Source organism: Daphnia pulicaria, chromosome 1, assembly GCF_021234035.1.
Source record: "Daphnia pulicaria isolate SC F1-1A chromosome 1, SC_F0-13Bv2, whole genome shotgun sequence".
In the NCBI taxonomy this organism is placed as follows: Eukaryota; Metazoa; Arthropoda; class Branchiopoda; order Diplostraca; family Daphniidae; genus Daphnia; species Daphnia pulicaria.
Window position 1 is genome coordinate 26,915,616 of NC_060913.1, and position 25,349 is coordinate 26,940,964.

At 38.6% G+C, this 25,349-nt stretch overlaps 2 protein-coding genes and 1 long non-coding RNA gene across 5 annotated transcripts; 2 read left to right on the plus strand and 1 right to left on the minus strand.

The window, feature by feature from the left end:
- Positions 1–1,325: 1,325 nt before the first annotated feature.
- On the plus strand, positions 1,326–9,991 carry LOC124315479 (uncharacterized protein PF11_0207-like). 2 transcript variants are annotated; one of them, XM_046781185.1, is made up of 3 exons: positions 1,326–1,425; positions 1,589–1,791; positions 8,619–9,991. In XM_046781185.1, the coding sequence occupies exons 2-3, from the start codon at positions 1,773–1,775 to the stop codon at positions 9,908–9,910; spliced, it is 1,311 nt and encodes a 436-aa protein (XP_046637141.1). In that variant the 5' UTR covers positions 1,326–1,425; positions 1,589–1,772; the 3' UTR covers positions 9,911–9,991. The 2 variants fall into 2 exon arrangements, with proteins under 2 accessions (XP_046637141.1, XP_046637150.1); XM_046781194.1 differs by lacking the exons at positions 1,326–1,425; positions 1,589–1,791 and adding an exon at positions 8,299–8,408.
- A 1,260-nt stretch (positions 9,992–11,251) lies between these two features.
- LOC124320723 lies at positions 11,252–21,347 on the plus strand. The gene is made up of 7 exons (XM_046783591.1): positions 11,252–11,333; positions 11,410–14,725; positions 15,465–15,677; positions 15,742–16,256; positions 16,327–16,596; positions 16,663–20,112; positions 20,177–21,347. The coding sequence occupies exons 1-7, from the start codon at positions 11,252–11,254 to the stop codon at positions 21,166–21,168; spliced, it is 8,838 nt and encodes a 2,945-aa protein (XP_046639547.1). The 3' UTR covers positions 21,169–21,347.
- A 1,751-nt stretch (positions 21,348–23,098) lies between these two features.
- LOC124319843 lies at positions 23,099–24,227 on the minus strand. Of its 2 annotated transcripts, XR_006913549.1 has the most exons (4): positions 24,128–24,227; positions 24,026–24,063; positions 23,522–23,635; positions 23,099–23,442 (listed from the first exon to the last, which is right to left on the minus strand). It is a non-coding gene; the product is annotated as an uncharacterized LOC124319843 (long non-coding RNA). The 2 variants fall into 2 exon arrangements; XR_006913543.1 differs by lacking the exon at positions 24,026–24,063.
- Positions 24,228–25,349: the final 1,122 nt, after the last annotated feature.

Below are 25,349 nucleotides of genomic sequence, written 5' to 3' on the forward strand. Positions count from 1 at the left end.
AGAAACAAGATAAGAAATTGAAAAAATTTACTGTGTTTCCTTAAACTAGCTTAGCTTTGTACACTTGTAGACGCTGCAACTGAACGGGACAAGAAACTGCGATCTAATTTTTCGAAAACCGGCTTGCTCCGCTTGCAATTCTTTACGTGCAACAGAAATTATCTTTGAGAATCTCGACTCGGTAGATAATATAGCTGGAGAAATTTAAATTCACATAGGAAATGTCAAGATGCCAATCGAATCCAGAGAGCAAAATATTTTGAAAAGTTAGTTTACTAATGTGGAATTGTTCTCCAAGACAATGAAAATTGGTATTAATTCCACAAATAAAAGTAATTCAACCAATTAAGTAATTAACTTTCACTAACCTTCTCAAAAGAAATTAATTATTCTCTTTGGACCACCATCAATAACAATTTCCTCTTTGGATACTAGAACAACCATAAATAATAATGAATATTAAGTCGAAAATCATCAAACGTATTTGCAATAGTTACCATTTGTCTAGACTAGTGACCTGATATTTGTGAGTTATTATTGCCATTTGCCAGTCAAGTGGATGGCCAAACCGAATCCCTTCCGGATGAATTGTTCCCTGATGGCAGCGGGCCTGACAGCTACCATGATATAACCGTGACAAACTTTACAGACGGAAAATAAAAATTCTGTAAATTGAGCAGATGTTGGATCTTGAGTAACCGTAAATGAATTTAAAAAAAAAATACTTCAACCTATAGAAAAACATTAAAACATGACATACTCACCGGAAGGAAAGCCATACGAGAATTGATAATTGAGCAGCCCACGAATGAGGTGTGATTCCGTAAAGCAAAGCAGTGCATAGTTCTTCTACTAGGTGACTCTGATAACAAAAATAATGCGTCAACGAGATTAACAAGAAGCCGAAATACGTAATGTTAACTACGGGCAGCCGGCAGCTATCGAGGCGTAATGCTGTTCAAGTATAATTTTAATAAATAAACTTGAGTTCCTTGAGTATACCATAAATAGACTGGACACTAGTGCTCAAGGTTTTTTAGGAGAGTTATTTGGATAACGGTTGTGTGTGAAGAATCTGCGTAATGTTACAACTGTTCAGAGTTTTCCAATCAAGAGAACTGCGACTTCTGGACAGCCTAGCCTGTTAGCATTCTGTAAGCTTACAACAAAATCATTACATTCAAGTCGATGGCAATGCGAGCACGTCCAAGTGATTGCAAACGAGAATTAAAACCTTTTTTTTTGTTTTTCAAGGGGACCGTTCCTCTGCGCGGAAGACAGAAACGACTCACGGCAGCGGAAGTGTTACAATCGCAGGCCGAAAGTTGCCAATGTAAAGGAAAGTTAATAAAAGGAACTCATAACGGCATCGTACACCTATAACGAGTCGAGTATAAACATTTCAAGCACGCCATCACCTACAACGTAAGAAATTCACATATCTTGGCAATTAAAATCAAATAAAAACAAGCAGCTCATTAGCTGTTGGAAAAGAGCCATCTTCGATTCTAAAATAATTCGAGAGAGATGTAGGGCTCGTAGCCGATCGTCCTCAGTCAATTCTATAGGAAAGGACTGATTCTTATAGGGGAAAGTCAACGATACTTTCCGCTTGGTTCATTCGGGAGCGGCGCCGAGCCCTGTTTAGACGAGAGGGCGTGGCTACAGTTTCCAATGGAAAAAAAAAGTTTCACCAATAAGTCGCAGTCAGTTGGTGAGTCAAGTCTCGAGAGCTCACGACCGTCTGTGTTCACGCACATTGAGGAAATAAGATGACAACTAATGTAATCAGTAAGTTCAACAATTGGATCAAGAGCTTCTTAGACGAGTTACACGTATCAAAATAGAAATATTTTCAAATCACTTGTAGTTGTTAACTCTAATCTCCTATTTATTATACTTATACCATGAGAAAGTCTACTGACCCTTACGGAAAAATCTCATTAAAACTCATAAAGAAATACATGAGAATAACCTTAATTCTCATTCATTTTGTCGTGATATTTTGGTGAGATTAACAGCAAAATATCATTTATTTGATGACTTTTGATGAGAATTTGGGACATTTTCAAGTTTAAAATCAGCCGTTAATCATTAATTTCATGTGAACAAAGTGAGAATTATGTTATTTCTCATCTAAATATAAATGATTAGTCGCGTAAATATAATGATATCTGACTGAGAGTTCACTGTAATCTCGCTTAATTTCTCTTTTCACCACTAAAATGTTAATGATTTTCTCACTAAAATTTGAATGAGAATTTGAGCGCTTTTAAATGAGATTTTAATTATATAAATTGAAAAAAGAATTGTCCTGGCTAGGATTCGAGCCTCGACTTCCAGAGTGGTTTGCCAATCTGCTAACCACTACACCACCAATTGATGTTAAATTTGAAGCTTTGTAACGTAGAAATCAATAAATTTGTTAGTTTAGTTAGATAACAACAGGGTTGTGGGACTTAGAATAATTTACACAAAAAACACATACCAGAGTCAAATAGAAATTTCACTCAAATTTACTTGACGCGTGAAAAAAAACTTAGTAAAAATTTCTATGATGCGTTTTGACATACCATATAATCAATTGGTTTGTTTAGTTAGATAAAAGCCAGATTTCGGGACTTAGAATAATTCACACACAAAAAAACACACCAGAGTAAAATAGAACTTTCACTCAAATTTACTTAGCGCGTTAAAAAAAAATAGTTATCCCAGCCTATCTTGTGATTATAAAAACATCGTGTAATTTTTGTGAGAATTAGATAGCTACCATATATTTACGAAAGGTATAAAATAAAAAATGTTAAAGTTCAAAAAGAATTTAAAGTCAGAATATTTCATTCCAGGTAGGCCTATATACTTATTTGCTGATTTTAACTGATATTTTTAGGATTGTATTAAAAGAATACAAGAAAATATTTTGATGTCATATATGTAGAAATAACTTTCCCTTGATTTTTCACACAAACATCATTACAAAACATAAGAAGATATTGACGATTAAATAGTTATAATTTCACATCTGATCTGTTGAATTGTAGCTGATTATTACTGACTTTTTGTTATGAATTTAAAGATTTTAAAGCCCAAAATTGGGTAAAAATAATACCAAAAAATCTTTTGATTCCTTAGTGGGAACTGATTTTCACATGATTTTAATGAAAAATCTCACTATAAAGCATTAGAGAAATGATTGATAAAAAGCTCTTAATAAATGATAATATACAAAATAATTATAATTAAATATCATGATCTCACACCTAATAATCATGATATTCCCGCTTAATAATCACTGTTTTTTTGCAGATTTTTCATGCGAAAAACTGCGGAAAAATCATGAGATTTTATTGATTTTCACGTGAATTTATACAAGAATCTCTTGACAAAACATCAATAGAAATTAATGATTAATAACTCAGAATTTATGACAAATTACTTATTGATTATAAGAAAATATCATGATATTCCTGCTTAATAATCACTGATTTTTTGCAGATTTTTCATGCGAAAAAACTGCGGAAAAATCATGAGATTTTATTGATTTTCACATGAATTTATACAAGAATCTCTTGACAAAACATCAATAGAAATTAATGATTAATAACTCAGAATTTATGACAAATTACTTATTGATTATAAGAATATATCATGATATTCCCGCTTAATAATCACTGATTTTTTGCAGATCTTTTATGCGAAAAAACTGCGGGAAAATCATGACATTTTATTGATTTCCACATGATTTTATACAAGTATCTCATTACAAAATACCAATAGAAATTAATGATTAAAAACTAAGAATACATGATATATTACTGATTTATTTTAAGAAAATATCATGATATTTATGGTTAATTATCACCAGTTTCTTGCATATTTCTCATGCGAAAAGTCTGTGGTAAAATCATGAAATTTATATGATTTCTTTCTGATTTCTTACTACGGATTGGGTTATATCTCATATAAAATGAGACAAAAATATTTTAAACACTTTGAATGATAAATATGAGGGTGAAAATTCTCATCAATTTAATGAGAAATATATGAGATCATCAAAAATTATTAAAAAATCATTGATGTCATTAATAAACATATGATTTCTCATATAGTTTGATGAGATTTTTCCGTAAGGGGAAACTTTGACTGTTAATTTCTATTATTTGTAAATCACCCACTTTAATCTAAGAATGCGAGAGAGAAAAGAGTATACAATTATATGGTTCAATGTTTCGTCGAATGTGAATGTTATTCGTTAAATGACAGATGCAATCGACCGTCGTCTCAATAATTCACTTTGTATCACGGACGACACCATTTGGAAAGGCCTGACTACGGCCCCCACAGGAATCGCAGTCTTCAGCCAATTGATGATCTCCACAACTCAAGCAACGGATTTCCGAATCGACAAGATCGACAAAACGCACATCCCTTTAATGAAACATCCGGAAAGTTTCCGCAGAACTTTGATGCAAATCGCAGACGAGGTTTACGGAGCATTCGACAAAGCACAAACCAACATGGAACTGATTCAGTCACAAGTGGCCCAGGTGCCTGGTTATGTCATAGATTGCGTCAGAATAATTCAAAGTGAAAACAAAATTGCCATCAATCAAAATTTGCCCAGACTTCTAGAGAACATAAAGAAAATAGCTGACAACTGCCTGAAAATGTCAACCGAAGTCGCGCAAGCTTTCGAACGATTGGGAAAACTCAACCGACAAGTTCTGTTAGCGATCGTGGCCAGACATGGAGCAAAAGAGCAGGAGATTGAAGCTGTAATCAAAGCCAGAATTTATCAAGAAATGGAAAGTCGACCGAACGATTACCTCTTATTCATTAGAAGATTGGAAAACATGCACGTTGATGTCGTAAAAGAAATAAGCCGAAATGAGATTATTAATCTCTTGGGAGACGGACTGAGTAAATTAAGTCAATTTTACACAAATTACGCAGGGTTGATCAAGAACTTTGATTCGATAAACAATCACATCGAACAAGTAACACATAGAGCACTGACTGATTTCGTCGACGATGCCAAAATAGCACAGGAAGATCCTTTTATTATTGATTTTATGACCGATTCCATTAACAAATCGTTGGAATTGTCTGATGCTACGCATCGCACTGCCAAAATGTACGTCGAGTTTTCAAATAAAAACATCATGAAATCCTTAAAAGACATGCATCAGAGCAAGAATGCATTATACCCGTTTTAAGTTTGAATTGATGATTTATTCGAGTTACTTTCCTAAATACAACTATTGAATGCTCAAAAAGTTACAAAATTCAAATTGCGAGATGTGCTGATTATTATGAATGTTGGTCGGTTAAAATGTCCGATTAACAACCAACATCAAGTATGCTTCCTACCCATTTCTTTTGACACAAAAATACATAAACTTGAAATTTGAACAAACAAATATTTATAGAAATAAAAAATAATTCTTAATGGTTGTAAACTGGGAAAAAGTAACAGCTGCTGGTAATCTTGATTCTTTGTTTTTCTTAAAGACAATCAATCCTCGACGCATCTGTTTACCAATGCATTGATATAGTACTCATAGAGTAGCCATGCTCTAGAACTTTGCTGGCAAAGTTCAGTCAATGTTGATACATTAGGTATACAGTGAAAGAGTGTTGGATTAATGGATAAAGGGTCTATTTCGGCGAGGAGAAAAAATTAAAGAATAACAATTAGGCCTAGCTAAAATAAACAGGTAGCAAATGAAACGCCTATATACAAAAGATTATTAGACAGTCTTATAATTTGCATTTCTCTCTGTTCCAGAATAAGAGAACATCAGGGAGCACTCTCGTCCTTTTTGGGCGTACAAAGGGTGTACATACTTGGTGTTAAATGAAAGTGGGTACAAGCTTGTACACCCGGGTGTACATAAGGTGTACATATTTTTTTTGTACACCTTTTGTATACCCTGGCACGAGGTCAAACGTCTTTGTTTTATCAAATTCGCGCGACCATCGTTTTTCTCACCCATCCCCCTCTTTCAAGAATGAAAGGAAAAATTTTTTGCTTTCTATTTTATCTCTATTTACTTTAACTTAATTTCATATCATCACACGATGTTTTCCTCCTTCTCATTCTGTAATTCATAGCTTTCTTAAACTGTTTCACAGACTGCGAATAACATATTTGCTTTTAACGGGAGTCGAACCCGGAACCTCAGATTTACATGCCGGTATTTATCCGCTGTGCCACCAGCTATTTATATACTATTAGGAAGCTTATAATACTAATTAATTCTTAGGGCAGAGAAAGAAACTTCTAATTTCAAGATTGCTATTGATTGCAATCATTGTTGAATTAAAGAGCTTGCTAATAATATATTAAGCCAACAACTTATCGAGTGTTCATCAAAAGCACCATTGAATTTCGGTGTTGGGACTTTAAAAAATTTTTCGTTTTTAGCCGCCATTATGGATTTCCATCGCGCGGCTTTTCAAGAAAGAACTTGAGATTAAGGCGGTTAGGGATGGGAGAGAAACGAAGAAACGAAGAGAGAAAAAAAGGTTTTTTGGTCTCTTCCTTTCGCTAAAAGAGTGAAAAACTCGAAAAAACCTAATTTGCATACTTGTAAAGGAGGCGTACAAATCGTTTTTTCCTTTACAGTATATACAAAAGGTGTACAAAAGGTGTACAAAGACGAATTTGTACACCAGCTACAAATATGTAGCCCAAAAAAGGACGAGAGTGAGGGTTTTAATATCTCTTCTGAAAACAAATCCAATAAAATTAAAAAAAAATACCATTTTCCTCTACTAGTTTCTTGTAGGTACGGTAGTCGACAATTGACACTGACTGTTGTAAAACTAAGGATGAAAAAAGAACACGGTTGAAAGCTAAATAACTATCTTAGTACCATAAACATATTATCCAATGTGTAACTTAGCTTGGATTCTTACATTACATGTATAAGGAACCAACGTAGGACCGGCATGCTTGTGGGTACGGGGAAAAAAAAAACACTCCAACCCATACATATTAAAAATATTTAGACTGGCCAAGGGCGACGTGTTGATAGCCATAAATCTCGAACACTCTTATGCCCACAAATAAAGCGATACCAGCAGCAGCAAGGACTGTTGCTGATGCAAAGGCTATGGCTACGTCGTTCACCACATTATACTGGCGCATCAGCTCTTATATAACAGTGACAATGACAAAGGAAAACTAAATGGAATTAGTTTAAAGTGGACTTCCAAGTTCCAACATTAGAAAGTGTGATCTTATCACAATCTCATCATTGACTGCGACAAAATTAATATTCTGAAGATAGTTCTTTTTCGTCTATTGCGTTAAACGTCAGATCGTAGAAAACGAATACGCTGGTAAAAAGTGGTAAAAGGGTATCCAAGCAGATTACGGGAGATAAACCGTGACCATTTTCTATGGCTCAAAAATCCACTAGGAATTAAAGAACAGAAAATAACGAATATAGCATTTCTGTATCACGTAGAGCATCCGTAAAAAGTCGGGAGACAAACAAATCCCGTTTGGTTAATTAGCAAGAATTATATAATTGTATAGCCAATAAGATCGCATATATCTGTAGACGGATTTAAATGAACTTGCGATGGAAGAGGCGTTACGCAACAGTTGCCGAAGGTTCGTTATTAAAAAGGAACTCGTCATCGTACAGCCAAATAAAAAATAACTGAAAACCCTATTTGTGGAGGGGAGTAAGTGCTGGTCAAATAAGCACGTCACTTTTAAAAAATAAAACGTTGACGAATTGAGTGGTGCAACTGCTGTATCACAATTCAAAGTCTGATGCGAAATTGGTAAAATATATATCAAATTTTTCGTTTTTCTATTCATATTGATTAGTGGTATAGCCAACGCTAATCTCGGCATAGTTTGTACCGAAGATGACACCAAATGGAATGAGCGTGTTGCTCCGGTCCCCGTGGGCATCGCTGTCTTGAGCCAACTGATGATTCGCACATCTCAGGTGACGGATTTCAAAATCGACTAGTTCAACAAAGAGGATAACCATGTAATTAGAAAACCAGTGTCCGCCACAACTCTGATGGTGCAAATCGTGAACGACCAAAAAACCCCAAAAAACGTTTTAAAAAATTTTGAACTGCAACTTTCATTCTGGCAGCCCTGTTCAGAAATCCACACTGCCACAAATAATACAAGTTTTTTCCTTTCTTGACTGGGGGAGGGCGTGGCCAAAATGAACACTGAAGCGTCTAATACCCATAGAGCCGGGGGAGTTACAAACGACGGAGAGTTGAGGAAGTTAAAAAGGGACTCGGCACCATACATACATACAGATAGTCAGTCAGCCCTCATCCACCAAGCGAGTCAGACTCAGCCTTAGCTTCTTTTTCCAACTTTACGTCTGCAAAAATCCGACACGACAGGATGGCTGATCTAACCAGTAAGATACAAGTTAGAAAATAAAAATAGACTATATAGAAGTTACATTAATTAAGAAAAAAAATATTACATATCTAGTTTTATGTAATTCATGTCTTTGATTCGTTTACCACGATAAAATTACAGTCAAACTTTATAGACAATGTTAAATTTCTCATATCGGGTCGGTGTAAACATTATTGAGTTAACTCTAAATCTAATTTCGACACAGTTATTATCGAAGATGACGACACCAAGTGGAATGAGCTTCTTGCTCCGGCCCCCATGGGCATCGCCGTCATGAGCCAACTGTTGATTTGCGCATCTCGAGTGACGGATTTCAAAATCAACCAGACTGACCCGAAGAAAATTCCTCTATTAAAACATCCAGAGAGTTTCCGCACAACTTTGGTGCAAATCGCCAACGAATCGTACGAAGCCTTCGCCAAAGCTCACAACAATATGGAGAAAATTCAGTTGCAGATGGGCCAGGTACCTGACTACGCCAAAGATTGCGCTAGGTACATGAACTCCGAAAATAAAGAAATGATGAAGAAATTATTGCCCAGACGCCTGGAGAGAATCAAAGAAGCGGCTGACGACGGAGCCACACTCTCAAAGGAAGTCTGCGATGCTTTTGACAAATTGGGGCAGCTGATAAGACAAGTTCTTTCAGCCTCATCGCTAAGCATGGGTGAGAAAGAGAAAGAGATTAAGGACAAGATTGAGGAAGTGAAAGAGAGAGAAGAGGCAGCCAAAAAGGAACAGCATAAAAAATTACAAGAGCGACTTGAAGAACAGCAAAGAGCCGCCAACAGAAAAGGAGAATATTTGGACGAAACTCGCAAAGGCAAGTGGAATTTTTGGCTTCAATTAATTGGCTGCGAGAGTAAAGATAAATCACTTGTCTACGCCCAACAAATGAAAGAAGAAGCCGAAAATAAATTGAAGGAAATGAAGAAAGAAGCAGAGCAAGTTCAGGAGCAACTCGACAAAATCACGAGAGAAAACATTGCAAGTTTGGGGGAAATGCGAGTTGATGTCAAAAAAGCTTTCAACCAAAATGAAACGCTACAAATCCTAAGAGAAGGTTTAAAATACCTGGGGCAGTTACAAGGAAAATGGGCGAACATGAATAGATACTTTGATTCCGTAAGAAATTACTACACTACGGTGACATTTAAAGCACTGACTGACTTGTTAGCTGATGCCAAAGACGCACAGGGGGGAGATCCCGATATGATCGAAGAATTCAAAATCTCCCTACAAAAGTCGTTGGGATCCTGCATCAAGACGAAACACTCCGCCAAAATGTACGTCAAAGTCTCCAACAATCACATCATGAAGAGCATCAATCTAATGCACGGAATGCTTGCTCTTCCCACCAATGAGATTGAGGAAGCTCAAAATAAGTTAGTAGCATCATGTGAAGCTGCGGCTAATGGCATCAAGGACATGTACAACGAGGATATGAGTAACACAATTCGTGAAATACAAATATTAGCCAATCCTCAGAACAGTTGAAAATAATGGTCATTAATTAGCAAATGTAATCCGTGAATTGTCATTTGGTGGTTAAAAAAAAATACAAGAAATCAAACATTATAACAAAGATTTTTGTGTTCTGGGAGTAGTAATATCTAGTTCAAAGAAATACATGTCGTTTCATATCAAACGACCTCAACAGACGTATGGAATGTTGGGAGCCCAGCAGGCCAGCACATCATATTCTATTTATTTTTTTTTAACTAGAAAAAAATAATTCAAGTATGCATGACTACCACGTCAGCCTGTCAAAAACACGGCGTGATGTTCATATCGCTCGTCATTCTTATCACTTCAGTCGAAAAAACAAGACGCGACTTGCCTGGATCGCCAGCACTTTTCTCAACAGAAACCGATCGAAAAATTGGTGCATCAACTGACTGACAAGATATAAAAAATGAGACCACAATTGTTGTTTGAATTGTGGTTGAAACTTTAAGAAAGGCTAAGCTCAGCAGTTAGAAACTGTCAAACTTTAGTCGAGACGTTCGCAAGGCTCAGCAAACAAACTTTGGACTTTCTTGATAGCTTGAAAAGGTCCAAGGGCCAAGATAATATTTTGACTATACCTGAGAAACTTACGTATTCCGTTGGCCAGATCGCACCGACCTGGACGCCCTATACTTTTCCCTCTATAGAAGGACTTGGGAGTCGTGAAGTCTCCGTTACATAAAGATACAAACACAAACATTTTTTCCCCAACTCCTATTTGCCCTCAACACACAAAAAACAGGATACAGGAGATAACCGTTTAAAAGTTTTTGACGATTCTGTCATCCTAATTCACGTTCCCTTTGACGGTGTTATCATAATACAATAAGCTCACACTATTCGTCAGACAGTGATTATAAGCTGTTCTTGCTTTCAGACCTCTTACGCTTTAGTCAAAGAGCCGGAGAAGTTTATTACTTCTAGACAGGGGTAATAAAATAAGTTATCAAAATGTTACAAGGACCGCTGGGTCTTTTTAATGAGTACTTGATTCTGCCTGCTGTAAGGCTTAATATTATCGCCACACATAATATGCTGTCACTTTCTATGTTTTATACGTCGACGCTATAATCCTGCTAAAGGCGCCCGCGTAAAACGGCTTTTCAGGCTCAGCAAGGAAATGGTGCATTGCTGTTTTCTGCATCATCAAACTGCACAAAAAAGCCATGAATTTAAAAGAGAATTTTATTGGGTGGCTGACGCCAAGGATGATGAAATCAACTGACGAACAAAAACAAGAAATGAAAAATGAGATCTTAGGTGGAGTAAAATGGGAGGATCTCCCTTATCCTGCCCTTGGAGGGGGCCCTTCGTGATAAAATTGACAAAATGCATTGGCATCTAATCAGTTCATTTCGTCGATTCAACACTAACGGATACATCGCACAAGTGCTGGAACCTACTGCGAAGGGTAAGCAAAGTAATTTTACTAATTTACAATAAGAAAGAAAAACTAATTTTGTTTTGAAAACATTTGTGATAAAAAGTTAGCATGGAGAGCAAAGCTAAGGCCGCTAAGGCGAGTACAGACCCAGGCAAGTACAAGCAAAAGTTGTGCTTTGTGCCCGATGCTGGCGATCAACCTAAAGTGGATCCAGAGGATCACGAAATATCGGAAGTTACGCTCTTTCGATTTCTACTCGACGAAGAGACTTTGAAAGATTTCAAAGAAGCTGAAGCTGAAATAGGCCTACCTGAAATGCCAGACGTTTTAAAAGACCTGGACAAGAATTCGCAAATCGCTGAATTCGAAATCCACCAAAGCAGCACGGGCAAAGCGAAAGATTTGATCCAGGCATTTCACGTTTTCATCGTTTTCAAGACGACATGTAGAAGAGCAGACGATGAAAACGTTTACTGGTGGTCACTAGAAAAGAACCTAGACTACATCGTCTTGCAACGATCCCCCGACAAAAAAAACGTCAAGGACATGTTGGATGGCAACCCGCGAAAAAACGTTGAGCTGGTTGTAGAAGGATTGAAAGGAAAAGGTACGATCAAGTATCTTTTTGCATTACTTTGGGCCCAGCAGATCATTCCGGAAAAGTACCAGCACCTCATGAAATCCAACTGCCAATCCTTGGTCACTTTCGTCAGCAAACAAATTACCGAAGAAGGATACGAATACAAGGAGGGTTATCTTGAGTGTCCCCCTCCTTTCGAAAATGACCGAAAAACCGAACTGTTTGATTTAATCAACGTCCTAACGTTTGTTGTCGAGTCCTGCCATCCTTTATTCACTCTAATTCTTTTAGAAAATACCCTTCTGTTTGATGCAATTACTAAAGGCGGGAAGTGCAACATGGACATCACTCAATACGGACTAACCCTGCTCAACTTTGCGATTACGTTTTCAAAAACTGAAATGGTTCGACATCTTCTAGAAGATCCAATGAATGCCGATCCAACGACGCCCGATGGATCCGGGATGAACGCACTTCATTTGGCGGCCATTGCCACAAAGGAAATGGAGATCTTCGATTTGCTCCTAGCTCATAGCAAAGTCAAAGTTGACGATGCAGACGAACACGGACAAACGGCTCTCCATTTGGCCACTTATCTATCTAACGACATCACTGTTCAAAAATTAATAGAAAACGGAGCCAATCCCAACGTTTTCGACAAAAACGGTACGTCTTCTCTTCATTTGGCAGCACGGCAAAGAGACGGTAATGCTATCATTGATCTACTGCTGGAAGCCCAAAAAGTCAAAGGGATGGGCGACGTGAACGATCCAAATGAAAATGGAGTGACTGCACTTCATTACGCCGCCTTCAAATCCAATGAAATCACGGCCGAGCATTTGATCAAAAAGGGCGCAGACATCAATTGTCAAGACAATGGTGGCATTACTCCACTTCACGTGGCTGCATACTTTGCACAGGACATGAAAATCATGAATTTGTTATTAGAGAATATTAACGAAGGAGAACTTGACCAGTACAAAAAAGACGCAATGCTTTTACGTAACGCCTACTGTAACAAGCACGATTTGGGAGACGAAATTATGAAACTGTTGGTGGCAAAAGGAATGGCCAGCGAGGAACAAGTCGAAAATCCTCAAGTTTTAGAGGAGCTGAATTCTGCAAAACAACAAGACAAACTACGTCGCTCAAAATCCAGCAACGATTACGGACTCGGCGGAGCAATGGCCAATCTGATGGAGAAGAAAGGCGCTGCTATGGAGGCAGGAACCGACCGGGAAAAACAGCCCAACCGGCACATTCCATCAATGTATGAAAAGATTAGAGAAATAAACAACTTCAAGGCTAAAGTCGGTAGCATTGCACACGCCATCGGCGACAATACAGTCAAAATGGAGGATAAAGTCGGTATGGTATTTACAATGACTCTGGTTAATGCAATCATGAATTCGGACGTGAAAACCGTTCGTGGTCTATCCGAAGTAATTGGAGCAGATATCAGCACACTGAAATGGGAGGAACAAAAATGTAACGCACTCCATTTGGCATCGGAATTCGCAAAGACGACCGATCTGATCGACTTCATTCTGGAAATTGGAGAATTCGAAATCAACGGAGTTGACCTTGACGGATGGACAGCGCTCCATTACGCATTAATGGGATCTAATGCTGCAATAAATGCTCGCCATCTGCTAGAAAAGGGAGCCGATCCCACCATTGCTGACAAGAATGGAATCACTCCATTTCATGTGGCGGCAGAGACTTGTGTTCAAGAATCCGACATTCTCGACTTATTTCTGGTGAATAACTACAAATTTGATATTGACCACCGAAACCAATCTGGAATAACTGCCCTCAACATAGCAATTGCAACATCAAACCTGACTACTTCTCGCCTCCTGTTATCAAAAGGAGCCAACCCCAACGTCGCTGATGAAATTGGACGCACTCCACTTCATTTGGCGGCCAGTTGTGCAAAAGACTTGGACATCGTCAAACTACTCCTCAATCACAAAGACACGAACGTCAACTGTTTAGACAACAAAGAAAACAATGCGCTACATTACGCAAAGATGAACATGCACGGGCTCGGTGAAAAAATCGCCAATCTGTTAAGGGAAAAAATGGCCGCAAAGGCAGAAGGAGACAATTACGAACCGAAGAAAATTGCGACATCGGTACAAGGTCACATCAAAGAAGATCCGAAAATAGAAATGATTCGTTTCTTGATAGAAAATGGACAAGATGTTAGCGTGATGCCATGGGGAGAAAACGGAACGAACGCACTTCACATGGCGACAGCGTATGCAAAGACGACGGATCTCATCGACGCAATCCTGAAAACGGGAAAGTTCGACATCAACGGAGTTGACAAAGATGGATGGACACCTCTTCATCACGCAATAAACGGATCAGTTTCTACAAAAAATGTTCCACGTCTGATTCAACTGGGAGCTGATCCCAACATTGCCGACAAGAACGGAATCACTCCACTGCATTTGGCGGCAAGGAATGAAGAGACGACGGAACTCATCGACATCATTCTGAAAACCGGACAATACAACATCAACTCAGTTGACAACGACGGAAGGGCGCCACTCCATTACGCAATTAAGAAACCCAACCCTGTTACAATCAATGCTCGTCGTCTGATCGAAATGGGAGCCGACCCTGGCATCGCTGACAAGAACGGAGTCACCCCTCTTCACATGGCCGCAAGGAATGCAGAATCGATGGATCTCATCGAGCTCCTCCTCAATACTGAAATGGTGGACGTGAATTGTGTCGACAAACAAGGACTTACTCCTCTCGATTGTGCTAGAGGCAACCATCACGGATTGGGCGAGAAGATTATCGATCGTCTGAGGGAATCTGGCTGGTAAGAAAATAATACTGTTTTTTTTTTTTCAATCCCAAACCCTAATTAGAAATCTTGAAAATAATGGTGGCAGTGTAATTGAACAAAATAACCATTTATTATCTATTTTAATCGTCATTCATATTCAGTCCTTAATACGGCTTAAGTATCCAATAGAGAAACAACTTTAACGAGGCGACTGCGTTAAATGTTACAAGTATGACATCGTTAACGAGAGAGAAAAACCAACGTTTGTTTCCCTCTCTCTTCCAATGTTCTTCTTTGAAGTTAGGATAATTGTCAATAAACTTCTGGTGCGCCAGCAGCCTCATAGTATTTTACTCGATTTTACTACTGTAGAGAAGCCTAAGAAACTTTCTTACCTGCACAAAGGCAGTAGCGGGAAAATGGCAACCAATTCAACGTAAAGTACAAGTTCAAAAGTCCATTGAATGATAAGAGAGCCGTTAATGTCTAGGACAACCCCCCCCCCCCCCCCCCCACCACCACCACCACCACCACCCCAAAAAATAGACGGGCAAAGAGACGTTTAATTGGGTATTTACGATCACCATCAAAAGTTCAATATTAAGTTGCAATATCATTTTACAGCAGCAAGTTGAGTAAGAGTTGAAAATTTTTGTTTAGATGCTGTCGATATCCCATACTTGACGCTTGTTGATATTTGGCTTCTGTTTACCAATTCCACTTAAATAAACTTGTTTTGTTAATTTTTTTTTTTTTTTTTTTTACACCAAAGTGATTTTCTGTCGATAAAAATCAAGAAAAACGCAATTTTAGGAAAAGGTCCTTACGGAACCGTTTTTGAAGGAGAATGGAACGGCAAAAAAGTTGCAGTCAAGCGAATTGAGAAAACCAAATGTGAAAATAACAAAGAAGATGAGGCTCTGCAAAAGCTTGACCATCCCAATGTCGTCAAACTTTATCACGTTGAAAGCGACAGTGATTTCAGGTGAATATTGCAGGTGGTTTTAAAAAGAAAACCAACACTTAATATTTTTGTTCTATCCCATTAGATATTATGCGCTGGAATTTTGCCAGGCATCGCTGGATCAAAAATTCTTGGATAAGACGAACCCGAAAAAATACTGTGGACCCATGCCCCCAGAAAAAGAAGTTTTCCGTCAGTTGGCCAAGGGATTGGCACATATTCATGAAATGGGATTGATCCATGGAGACCTCAAACCCGAAAACGTTCTCATCTGGGTGGATACCACTGGAGAAAAAGTCGTAATGAAATGGGCCGATTTCGGGTTCAGCAAATTAGTCAACGAAAGAGGAAGTCACTCCATCAGTGGATCAAACAGAGGCACCGATAATTGGTATGCCCCTGAAATATTGGAAATCAAAAATCGAAAAGAAAAAAATGGAAAAGATGAAACAGCACATCAAAGAGGAACGGTCATGAGCGACGTTTACACCGCGGGACTTGTTTTTGGCTATTATCTATTAGACGGCCATCTTCCTTTTGTTCGTTCACCTATAAATTTTCTACAAAACATTGTCAAGAATGAGCCAGTCAATCTGAGAAGTATGTTCCGTTACTTAATAAGCCAGATTTTAAAACTAACAAATTAAATTTGGGTGCGTCATCATTGTAGATATAAAAGAACATCCCATGGCCGCTATCATCATGGACATGTTGAAGACCAATCCCAACGAGAGGATTTCATCGGCCGATGTTGTTTCAAGAATTAACAACTTCAACCCTAGTGACAAGAAAAAGCCTTACGCTGCGTTCCTGATCGACCGACCTTTCAATAATCAAGTCCAGGGGAGAGACAGATTTCAAATAGCCATGATGAACTGTTTGCGCTATCGCCTTCGGATTGAACTGAAATTGGAAATCATTACGGAAAAAGACATCAACAGTAATTCGGAAAAAAAACTGTTGTCACTGTTTTAATTATTTATTATTTTTTTGTTCTTATCTGTAGAAAACCATGAAGGCACTAATTCTTGGGCAGACGGCGTTTACGATACGATGTTGCAACTCATTGACGAATTTGACGCGACCGGCATTGCTGAGATTTGTCGTCTGTTGCTGGAAAGAAGAGCTGCCATCCCGCTGTTCGTTCCAGAATCCAAGAAGCACTATCTAAACTTGCTAAGGCACGTTACCCTGCCCAGGGTCAACTTTATCAGTCTGGGTGATGACAAGTCCTTACTACGCGTCGCTGTCATTTCCTGCCGACAGAGGGACAAGAGTAGGACTTGCGACATTCTGAAGAGCGTCTTCCACATTGACAGCCTCCATTCCCTCGATTTGTCAAAGAGAAATATCACTTCAGAAATTATGTTGGCCGAAATTGCGTGTGGTTGCATTGTGACGGAAGGGTCCGGCAACCAAACGATTCAAAACGTCTTGGTCGCTCACGTCATTGGAGATTTCAGGCCACTGTGGTCATTTCTGCGACGTTTTGCCGATTGTTTTATGGTTGAGGATTCAACTGTCGAGTCGGAGAGTTTCTTCTCTTCATTTATGACAGAAGAGAAAAAAAGGGAAATGGATTCAGAAGACGCTTCACTCAGAGTGGCGACTAACAAGTCAATTAATTGTATTTGGAAACCGTCGTTGGGCAGGCCGAGTACTAAACGAAATGAAGTCAATGGATTCTCTCATTTTTACATCGAAGACGAACTTTCAGACGCATCTAAAATTGAAATAAAATATCGAATTGTTGAGAGCCTAAAGATAACGGTAGAGCAACCTAATTTTGCAGCGAATCGATGGGAATTACACAAAATTCCCATTTTAGAAGCGGAAGGGTACAGCTCCCTGGGGTGCGTGTCACCGAAAGAAATTGAGTCGAGAATTGGACAGTTGGTACAAAATTTGGCAAATGTGAAGAAAAACGAATTTCTGCTTCAGAAATTATTTTTGCAAGAAGCGAAACACACAGAGGTCAAAATGGCCAACCGACTGAAAGAAGAAATTTGGCGTGACGAAGAAGAAAACATCAAAGCTATTCAAAAAAGACGTCGATATTCAACCCGTCAGGTTGAAAGTAACAAATTAATTCAATTGTTTCTGAGTTTTCTTGACAACCAATACCCTTGTTCTCGCGTTTTGTCCATCCGGATGATGGAGAAAGAATTGGCCACTTGCGGTGAAAAGGAACTTGACCCACTTTTGAAAAAAGTTCAGACGTTGTCAACGTCGTATTACGAGAAATTACACAAAGCGGCTGATGGAAAAGATCTAGAGTCAGCAAAAGAACAACTTCACGATGCTAAATCCAACCTGATAGAAAGTGCACTCAACATGGAACATTTGTGGAGGGAACTGAGTCATCTCTACACCGACACGGAACCGAAAGAGCGTTCGCCGATAATTCAGAAAATCCCTCAACTGGCAGCTCAGCATTTACTGGACGGATTCTGCCTTGAACTACTAGACGGCGATTCCAATTTGATCCACTTGCAATGGGTGGAAAAAGTTTTACTCCAACTGGGCAAATTGGTGGAAGGAAAACGCGTCTTCGTCTTGTCCGTCATGGGCGTTCAGAGCAGCGGCAAATCGACTTTGCTCAACACAATGTTCGGCATCCGAATGAGGACCAGCGTCGGCCAATGCACTCGGGGTGTCAACATGCAGCTGCTGGCCGTCGAGGGCCGTCCCGAGTACGACTACATTTTACTGCTGGACACGGAAGGGACTCGATCACCGGAATATCACGGCCTAGCCGGCAGCGAAAAACGCGACAATCAAATGGCAACTCTGAGCATTTTATTGTCGGACGCGACCATCATCGTCATCCCGGGTGAGAACGATGCGGCCGTCAAGGAGATTCTGCCGATCGTTTTAATGGCCTACCAAGGATCCCAACTGGCCGAAGACAACGGAGGCCGACTCAGCTCAAGGATCTTCTTCGTTTACAATCGGATCGACACGAAACAGAAAAACAAATTAGACACCATCATTCAAACGCTGGGGACTTCACTCCATGAAGCTTTCAGTCAAGTTCAAAATATGACTGGCAATTCGAGTAATTTGAAGTTGGAAAGTCCTTTCGCCAATTTCAATCTCACCTCGACCAACTCGTCGTCGCGTAGTGACGTCTGCATTTTGGGAAACGTCAATAAACAAACCAAACCTCCAGGGGATGTACCGGATGAAGAATACGGAGAAGAACTCGTCCAATTTCGGGAACATATCCATCAACGCGTGACAAAGATCGAAGGCGGTAAAATGTGGAAAAGTAGAGCCATCAGCGAAATTTCCAATTACATAAAAAATGTCTGGAATTGTATCTGCTCCGCCAATTTCACCTTCACTTTTGTCACTGTGATGGAACATGCTATGTTTGACCAATTGGATTTCGAGTACAAAATGATTGAACGAAAATTGGCTGAGACTTACGAAAAGTCCTTCAAAAAAGTAAAACAAGAAATGATAAAATCGACCGAAGAAAAAAAAACTTCAGTTCCCTTTAAAGACTTCGAAGACAAACTTCACAATGAAGTACATCTTGATAAAGAGGAATTAGATAAAGATGTGGATAATGTGGTGAACAAAAAAGGCCAAGAAAAGTGGGAACTCCAATTTCAAAATATGTGGAATCGCAACAAGAACTACCAAGATTTTAATTGGAGATTAAAACTGAAATACGCCTACGATTCACTGTTCAATTACGAAAATCGTGTGGAAGAATACAAAAAAAAGATGCGTCAGGAAATCAACGCATTTTTCAAGAATTCAAAAGTTACCGACTGGAAAGAAAGTGAAAAGAATAACAAATTTGAAGAAATGTTCCAAAGATATTTGGATGAAGCGAATAAAGAATTTCCTACCACAGACGTACAAGGAGAAATAAAGAAGGTGTTTCAAAACAGCAGCGTGATTAAGAAAAAACAAATTGAAATAAAATGGACTGAAACATTCCTTATTGAACCTAACCTGCTAGTTGTGAAGAATAGAGAAGACAAAATGTCAAGTGGCTTTCAACCGTTGGATTTGTTTAAACGACAGATTTTTCGCTTTTTTAATGGCAACGGCAATGAGAAAGAAAGGAAGAAACAAAATTCCATCATCAAGTGTGCTGATTCTGTTAACGCCGCCGTCAACAGAATCGCAGCTGGGACGTCCTGTTATGATGATTCCATCGTTTCTCATGTTATTCGTGAAATAGATTCAAAACTCCGCGAATGCCACATTACTGATAATTCCGTTGTTCAGAATATGTTTCAGTACGGTATGGTACTTACAGTCCAATTGATGGAAAAAGTACAAGATCAATGGGGAAAAGAAAACTCGGTGCCTGCGAAACTCAAGTCAAATAAAGAAAATCTGCATGAGCATTTCATGATGGTCTCAAACGGCGTGGCAAAGACTAGCCTGTTTGCTTCTAGCATGGCAGACATTTTGGAAGAACAAATTATTCCAGGTAATTTTAATTATATCACCAGCAAAAGTATCAATAATTTAATTGCTTCCCATTTTTTTTGCAGCATTTGAAAATGAAATGGTGCAAAAGACGTTTCAAGGAATTCGAAACGAGCGTTGGCTATACGACGCCAGATTCATGCAAAAGCACATGGATCTCCATTTGATCGACTTGCTGGAAAGAGAGCAACTCGACCAAGTACTCGATTATTTACGTTATCCTCAGACGTTTTACGCAGACGTTCTCCACCTCTTAATCGCTCAAAAGGTCCCCAACATCGACGATGAATGGCAAACTTTCAGATATCATTTGAGAAAAGCAATTAAAAAGGCGGCAGCAGTCGAAGTCGACAAAGAAAAAGCGCAAACTTTTGTTGATCATTTACGAAAAGAATTTTTGGATGGTTACTTGCAGAGCGAAATTTTATTCTCGGCATTTCGAATTGACTGCAGTGACGAATACGAAGACTGCGACAACGAAGAGAAGGAGGAATTTCAAAAGACCTGCTTGTCAAAATTGATTGAAGTGCTAGAAAAGCAAGAGGCTATTAAAGATAAAAAAGACTATTCAAAAGAATTGAGTCCAAAAGTAGTCCAGCACATGAAAAAAGTAAACGATAAGGCAGCAATGCCTCGATGCGACGCTTTTTGTCGCATGTGTAAAAGTCTGTGCATGGAACCAGCCAATCACGACACACAAGACAGACCTCATGATACAGTCCATCAACCAGGGGGAGTTGCAGGATTATCTTACATACACACTGATGACTTGGTTCACACGACATGCCAACAATCTTACGAAAAAGACGGTTCATTTTACCTTGACGGAGATTTGACTGTCAAGTATCGATACAGAGACTATGCCAAGGTTTTTCCCGGATGGAAAGATCCTCGCATCAACGAAGAATTGCCATTGCGTGAATACATTTTAGCCACTTACAACAACCAAATTGCAAAAAAATACAACAAGAAACCTGCGACGGAAATTCCCCCAAACTACTCTTCAAGATTTTTGTCAGACATCAAAGAAAAACTGGAAAGGGATATTGATGTTTGACGATGCCAAAGTTTTTATCACGTTTCTTCTTTGCTTTATTAATTTTTAAAAACTTTCAACGGGGATTTCATACTAAAAAGAGCTTGGGACTTAGGTATCTATACACTTCGGCGTTATTATAAAAGTGTTTGTTCTTTATTTCGCTGATACTGTAATAAACTAGTCGTTAGTTGACTTGACGTTACAGAAGATTTATTTCAAATTTCAATTAGAAGACCAATGACCACCTATTCACGCACGTTGATTATTGTTCAATGTATAACTGTTTCCATGTGTTACAACTATTTGCATACAGACAGGAACACACTGTAAATATCTCTTTAGAAAAAGTATTTCTTGGATTTAGGAAGGGGATGCTATAGAAATATCCAACATTCTTCCACATTTAGAACAGTGTGTTGTCGTTTTGTCGAGTTTTAGCGTCAGTGCTAGTGCAAGCGGTATGGGCGGTCGAAATTCTGTCTTCAATTAGTAAAAAAATTGGCCAAAAAACAAACTTTTTTGGCCAGGCCATGATATCACCCCAAAGGTTGCCTGTCCACTGAAGAACGAATTTTTTGTCAGCAACTAAGGAAACTAACCACACCGGCGCCAAAATCACCAGGGTACTTAGTTATAGTGCATTATTTTCTATATGGAACGGAAATGGGTAAAAGTTACAGTGCTTTCATGAAAGCGCATACCACTATGGAAAAGATTCAGTGACACGTGGCCCAAGTGCCTGGTTACGTCAAAGATTGCGTCAAAATAATCAAATCCGATAATAAAATCGCCATCATAGAAAAGTTGGTGCTCAGGCGGTTTGAATATTACATTTAAAAAGCAGCTGACGACGGACAGAAACTGTCAGCGGAAGTGTGCGACGCTTTCGACTTGTTGGGGCAGTTGATCCAACAAGTTTTGGTGGCGATGCATATCAGCCATGAAGCAAATAAGCAGGATATTCAAACTGCAATCAAGAACAGGATTGAGGAAGACCAAAAACGTCAAAAAGAAGTCAAAAAAAGAGAGCGAGCAAATTTAGAAAAGGATATTGCGCAACCCGGTAGTTGGCAAAAAGCTTGAATCAAGTTCGAAAACGTACATTTAGAATTTGTTCTCCCCCTTGGAACGCAAAGTTCAGTCACTCATAAATGGGAAATGAATTAAAGAATAAGAAGCAGAAAAGCGATGGGAGCAAACCAAAATACGCCAAAATAGAATCAAAGCAAGCAGTTGATGAAATGGGATAGATCTCCGACTAAAAGTTAAGAAAAACTGAGTGTCGATATCAACGATGATGGCATCATCATCGTAGAGATAGCATCATAAGACTCAACTCTTAAGCATCGTCAGCTGGTGCAAAAGAATTTTCGCATTATCAAGTAAGAAGAATCCTATAACCCCCCAATTTTTAATCGCATCAAAGAAACGATAACACTTGCACAGTTCTATTGAAATCTAACGTAAGAACTCTAAAACTTACTAACGTTGGACATAGCTCATTCGTTGTATTCGCACAAAAACTATTGAAAAAAAACTATTGTCAAAAATGCATGGTGCTACTTGGATTTCTTATTTACCAGGTGGTGCTAGTGTTGTATATACTTGTGCCCTGTCTCTTTTGTTCCTTTTCTTTTTGCTCGTTTGCTTCGTTACCAAGTTACCAGCATCGTCGTTTCATATTAAATTATCAAGTCAATTTATTGACAATGGATGATGATTTTTCAGGTAGTCGACATCTCTCCACAGATTCTTAAAAAAAAACTGGTGCCGACAAAATACCTCAATATGTCAGGCGAAAAAACTTGAAGTGTATGTCAACACAAAGGCCAAATCCTAAATGAACGTTCCAAAACAAACTGACGTCCGAAGACAAAAACGTCAATAAAAAGTGTGTTCGCCTTGCGTTCGTTTACACGGCAGAAAGGACGGAATTGTAAAAACGATCGACATTTTATAAATCAAATTTTATGGAGGCTGGTGGTATTGACAGCTGAAGGTCATCAACAGAAAACTAATGCGAAAATTCAACATCAAAATTGCAAAGTGTCCTCAAGACGACGCAAGGAGAACGGGAAAACAAACGAAGAAGTGCAGTGTTAAACGGGAACAATAACAAGAAGGTGGAAACATAACAATAAAGTGTCCTACCTTGGCCAGCGGCTCATGGCAATGCAGGTGACGATCCCTGGACAAAAGTAAATTCAATGGCTCATCTCCAGCAGGGGTGATGTCCCTTGTGATTTAGCATTTATCTTCGCAAGTCGGTAAACAGGCCCTTGTCTAATCCTCCTGTGCAAAACAGATCAAAGAAACCCCAATTAGTTTAAGGCAAGTACAAATCCAATGATAATGTAATTAGACATCTCACCTTACATATCTTGGACATCACTATAGTGTGGAAAAAGAAGCCGGCACCTTAAAACCGAGTTCTCCAATCGTCTGCTCGAAGGCACCAGCTCAGCTCAAGTCAGTATATTAATCCCTGTAAATAATTAAATAGAATTTGAGACCATCATACTTGATACTTTTTTTAGATCTACAGTTGATCCGATGTTCAAGAAGTTTGTTGAACATGTCCATCCTTTCAAAAGATGTTCAAATTGGTTTTTGGGACTGAAACCAAGATTATTAATCGAAACATGATGTATGTTTACCAAGTACCCTAAATCTTTGTTACTAAACGCTAACACCTAAATAAATTGTATGCAAAAACATGTGTAACTAAACCACGAGAACAAGAGTCAAAGTCAAGCAATAGCAAAAATTGCAGTTCTACATGGCATCTTTTCTAAAACTTGAAATAACAAGTCATTCAAGCATGAAGCATCAAACCCGATATTCAACACGTGGAAAGAATCTCCTGAAGACTCACCAAGGCAAGTTCGAATGAATACCTAGGACTGTCATAACCTATGATCGTAATATTGTGTAGCATTCGCATTTAATTACACTCCAATTTGTCGATTTTACTCACCGATTACAATATTCGAAATCACAAGTGAAAATCTGAAGATCGACGACAAAACGTGATGAAATCCTATTAGCATGGTGCTATTAGTTTAGTACACGAACAGACTCGAGCTCGACATCAAAATTGCAGACGACAACTTGACAAGCCATGAACGAGGACGAACATTGTCATTTTGTCAAATTGCCTACGTACTTTGCTTTGACTAGTTTTTTTTCGTGACTTCTCTGCTTCTTTTGTAAACATCATGAAAAGAAAAAGTGAAATAATGAAAAATATTCTGTTTTTAAATAAATTCATCAGATTCAGAGAGCGTTCTTTAATTTAAAAAAGAGAGCATTTTTAATTTTAGTTAACGAATTGACCACTAGAGAGCGAAAGGCAGACAACCGTACTTTTCCGACAACTTTCAGACAACCTTCCGAGGGAGAACAAAACGTCGGGTGATTTCCAAATTTAACTAAAGTTGAATTTTTTATAAAACATCAACTGAAGCAATTCAATACGGAACATATTAAATTGCTCTCGTAAAAATAAAATCAGGCAGACTAAACATTCCTTCCGGCACTCTTGAAGAATTATTGCGCGCACTGAGGCAGGGTAATGAGATGTACGGTAACACTAAATACCTCAGCAACACGAATCATCCTTGATCAGTCCCATGCAATGGATTTAACGATAAAATAGTGTACTTGTATAATCGCTTCTACGTCAAGCGAAACGCCGCGGACAGAGACCGTGAAAGATCACACCCGGGCGACCGCCCACTCCACTTCACCGTGCTTCACCGATTAAGTGAAGCTACGATGAACGTAGTGGTGGGCCAAACGTAGACTTCATATCCAAATACACCAATCAGTAGGTCGGAATAAGTGGTCCAGTGAGGTGAAAATTCCAATGAGAATTTCTGAATTCCAATCGAACAGATTAAGCGGCGCCTTAACCCACTCAACCACCCGGTACCTATTCTTTCTGTATATAGTAACCTATTTACGCTACATTATGCTGCAGTTTTTATGATGAAAATAAGAGTTTTTGAGTGGGAAGGATATAGAGAATAAAGAAATTTAAGTAGATTAATCTTATAAGTTAATTTTTATTATCTTTTATGAAATAAAAGCGGGACTCTTTTAAAAAGACAGGTTATATGCATGTAGTGTGTATCCCATGCATCCTATGAATATGGTTCGAATCCTTGCAACTGTTAAACTTGTTGAAATTCAAATTT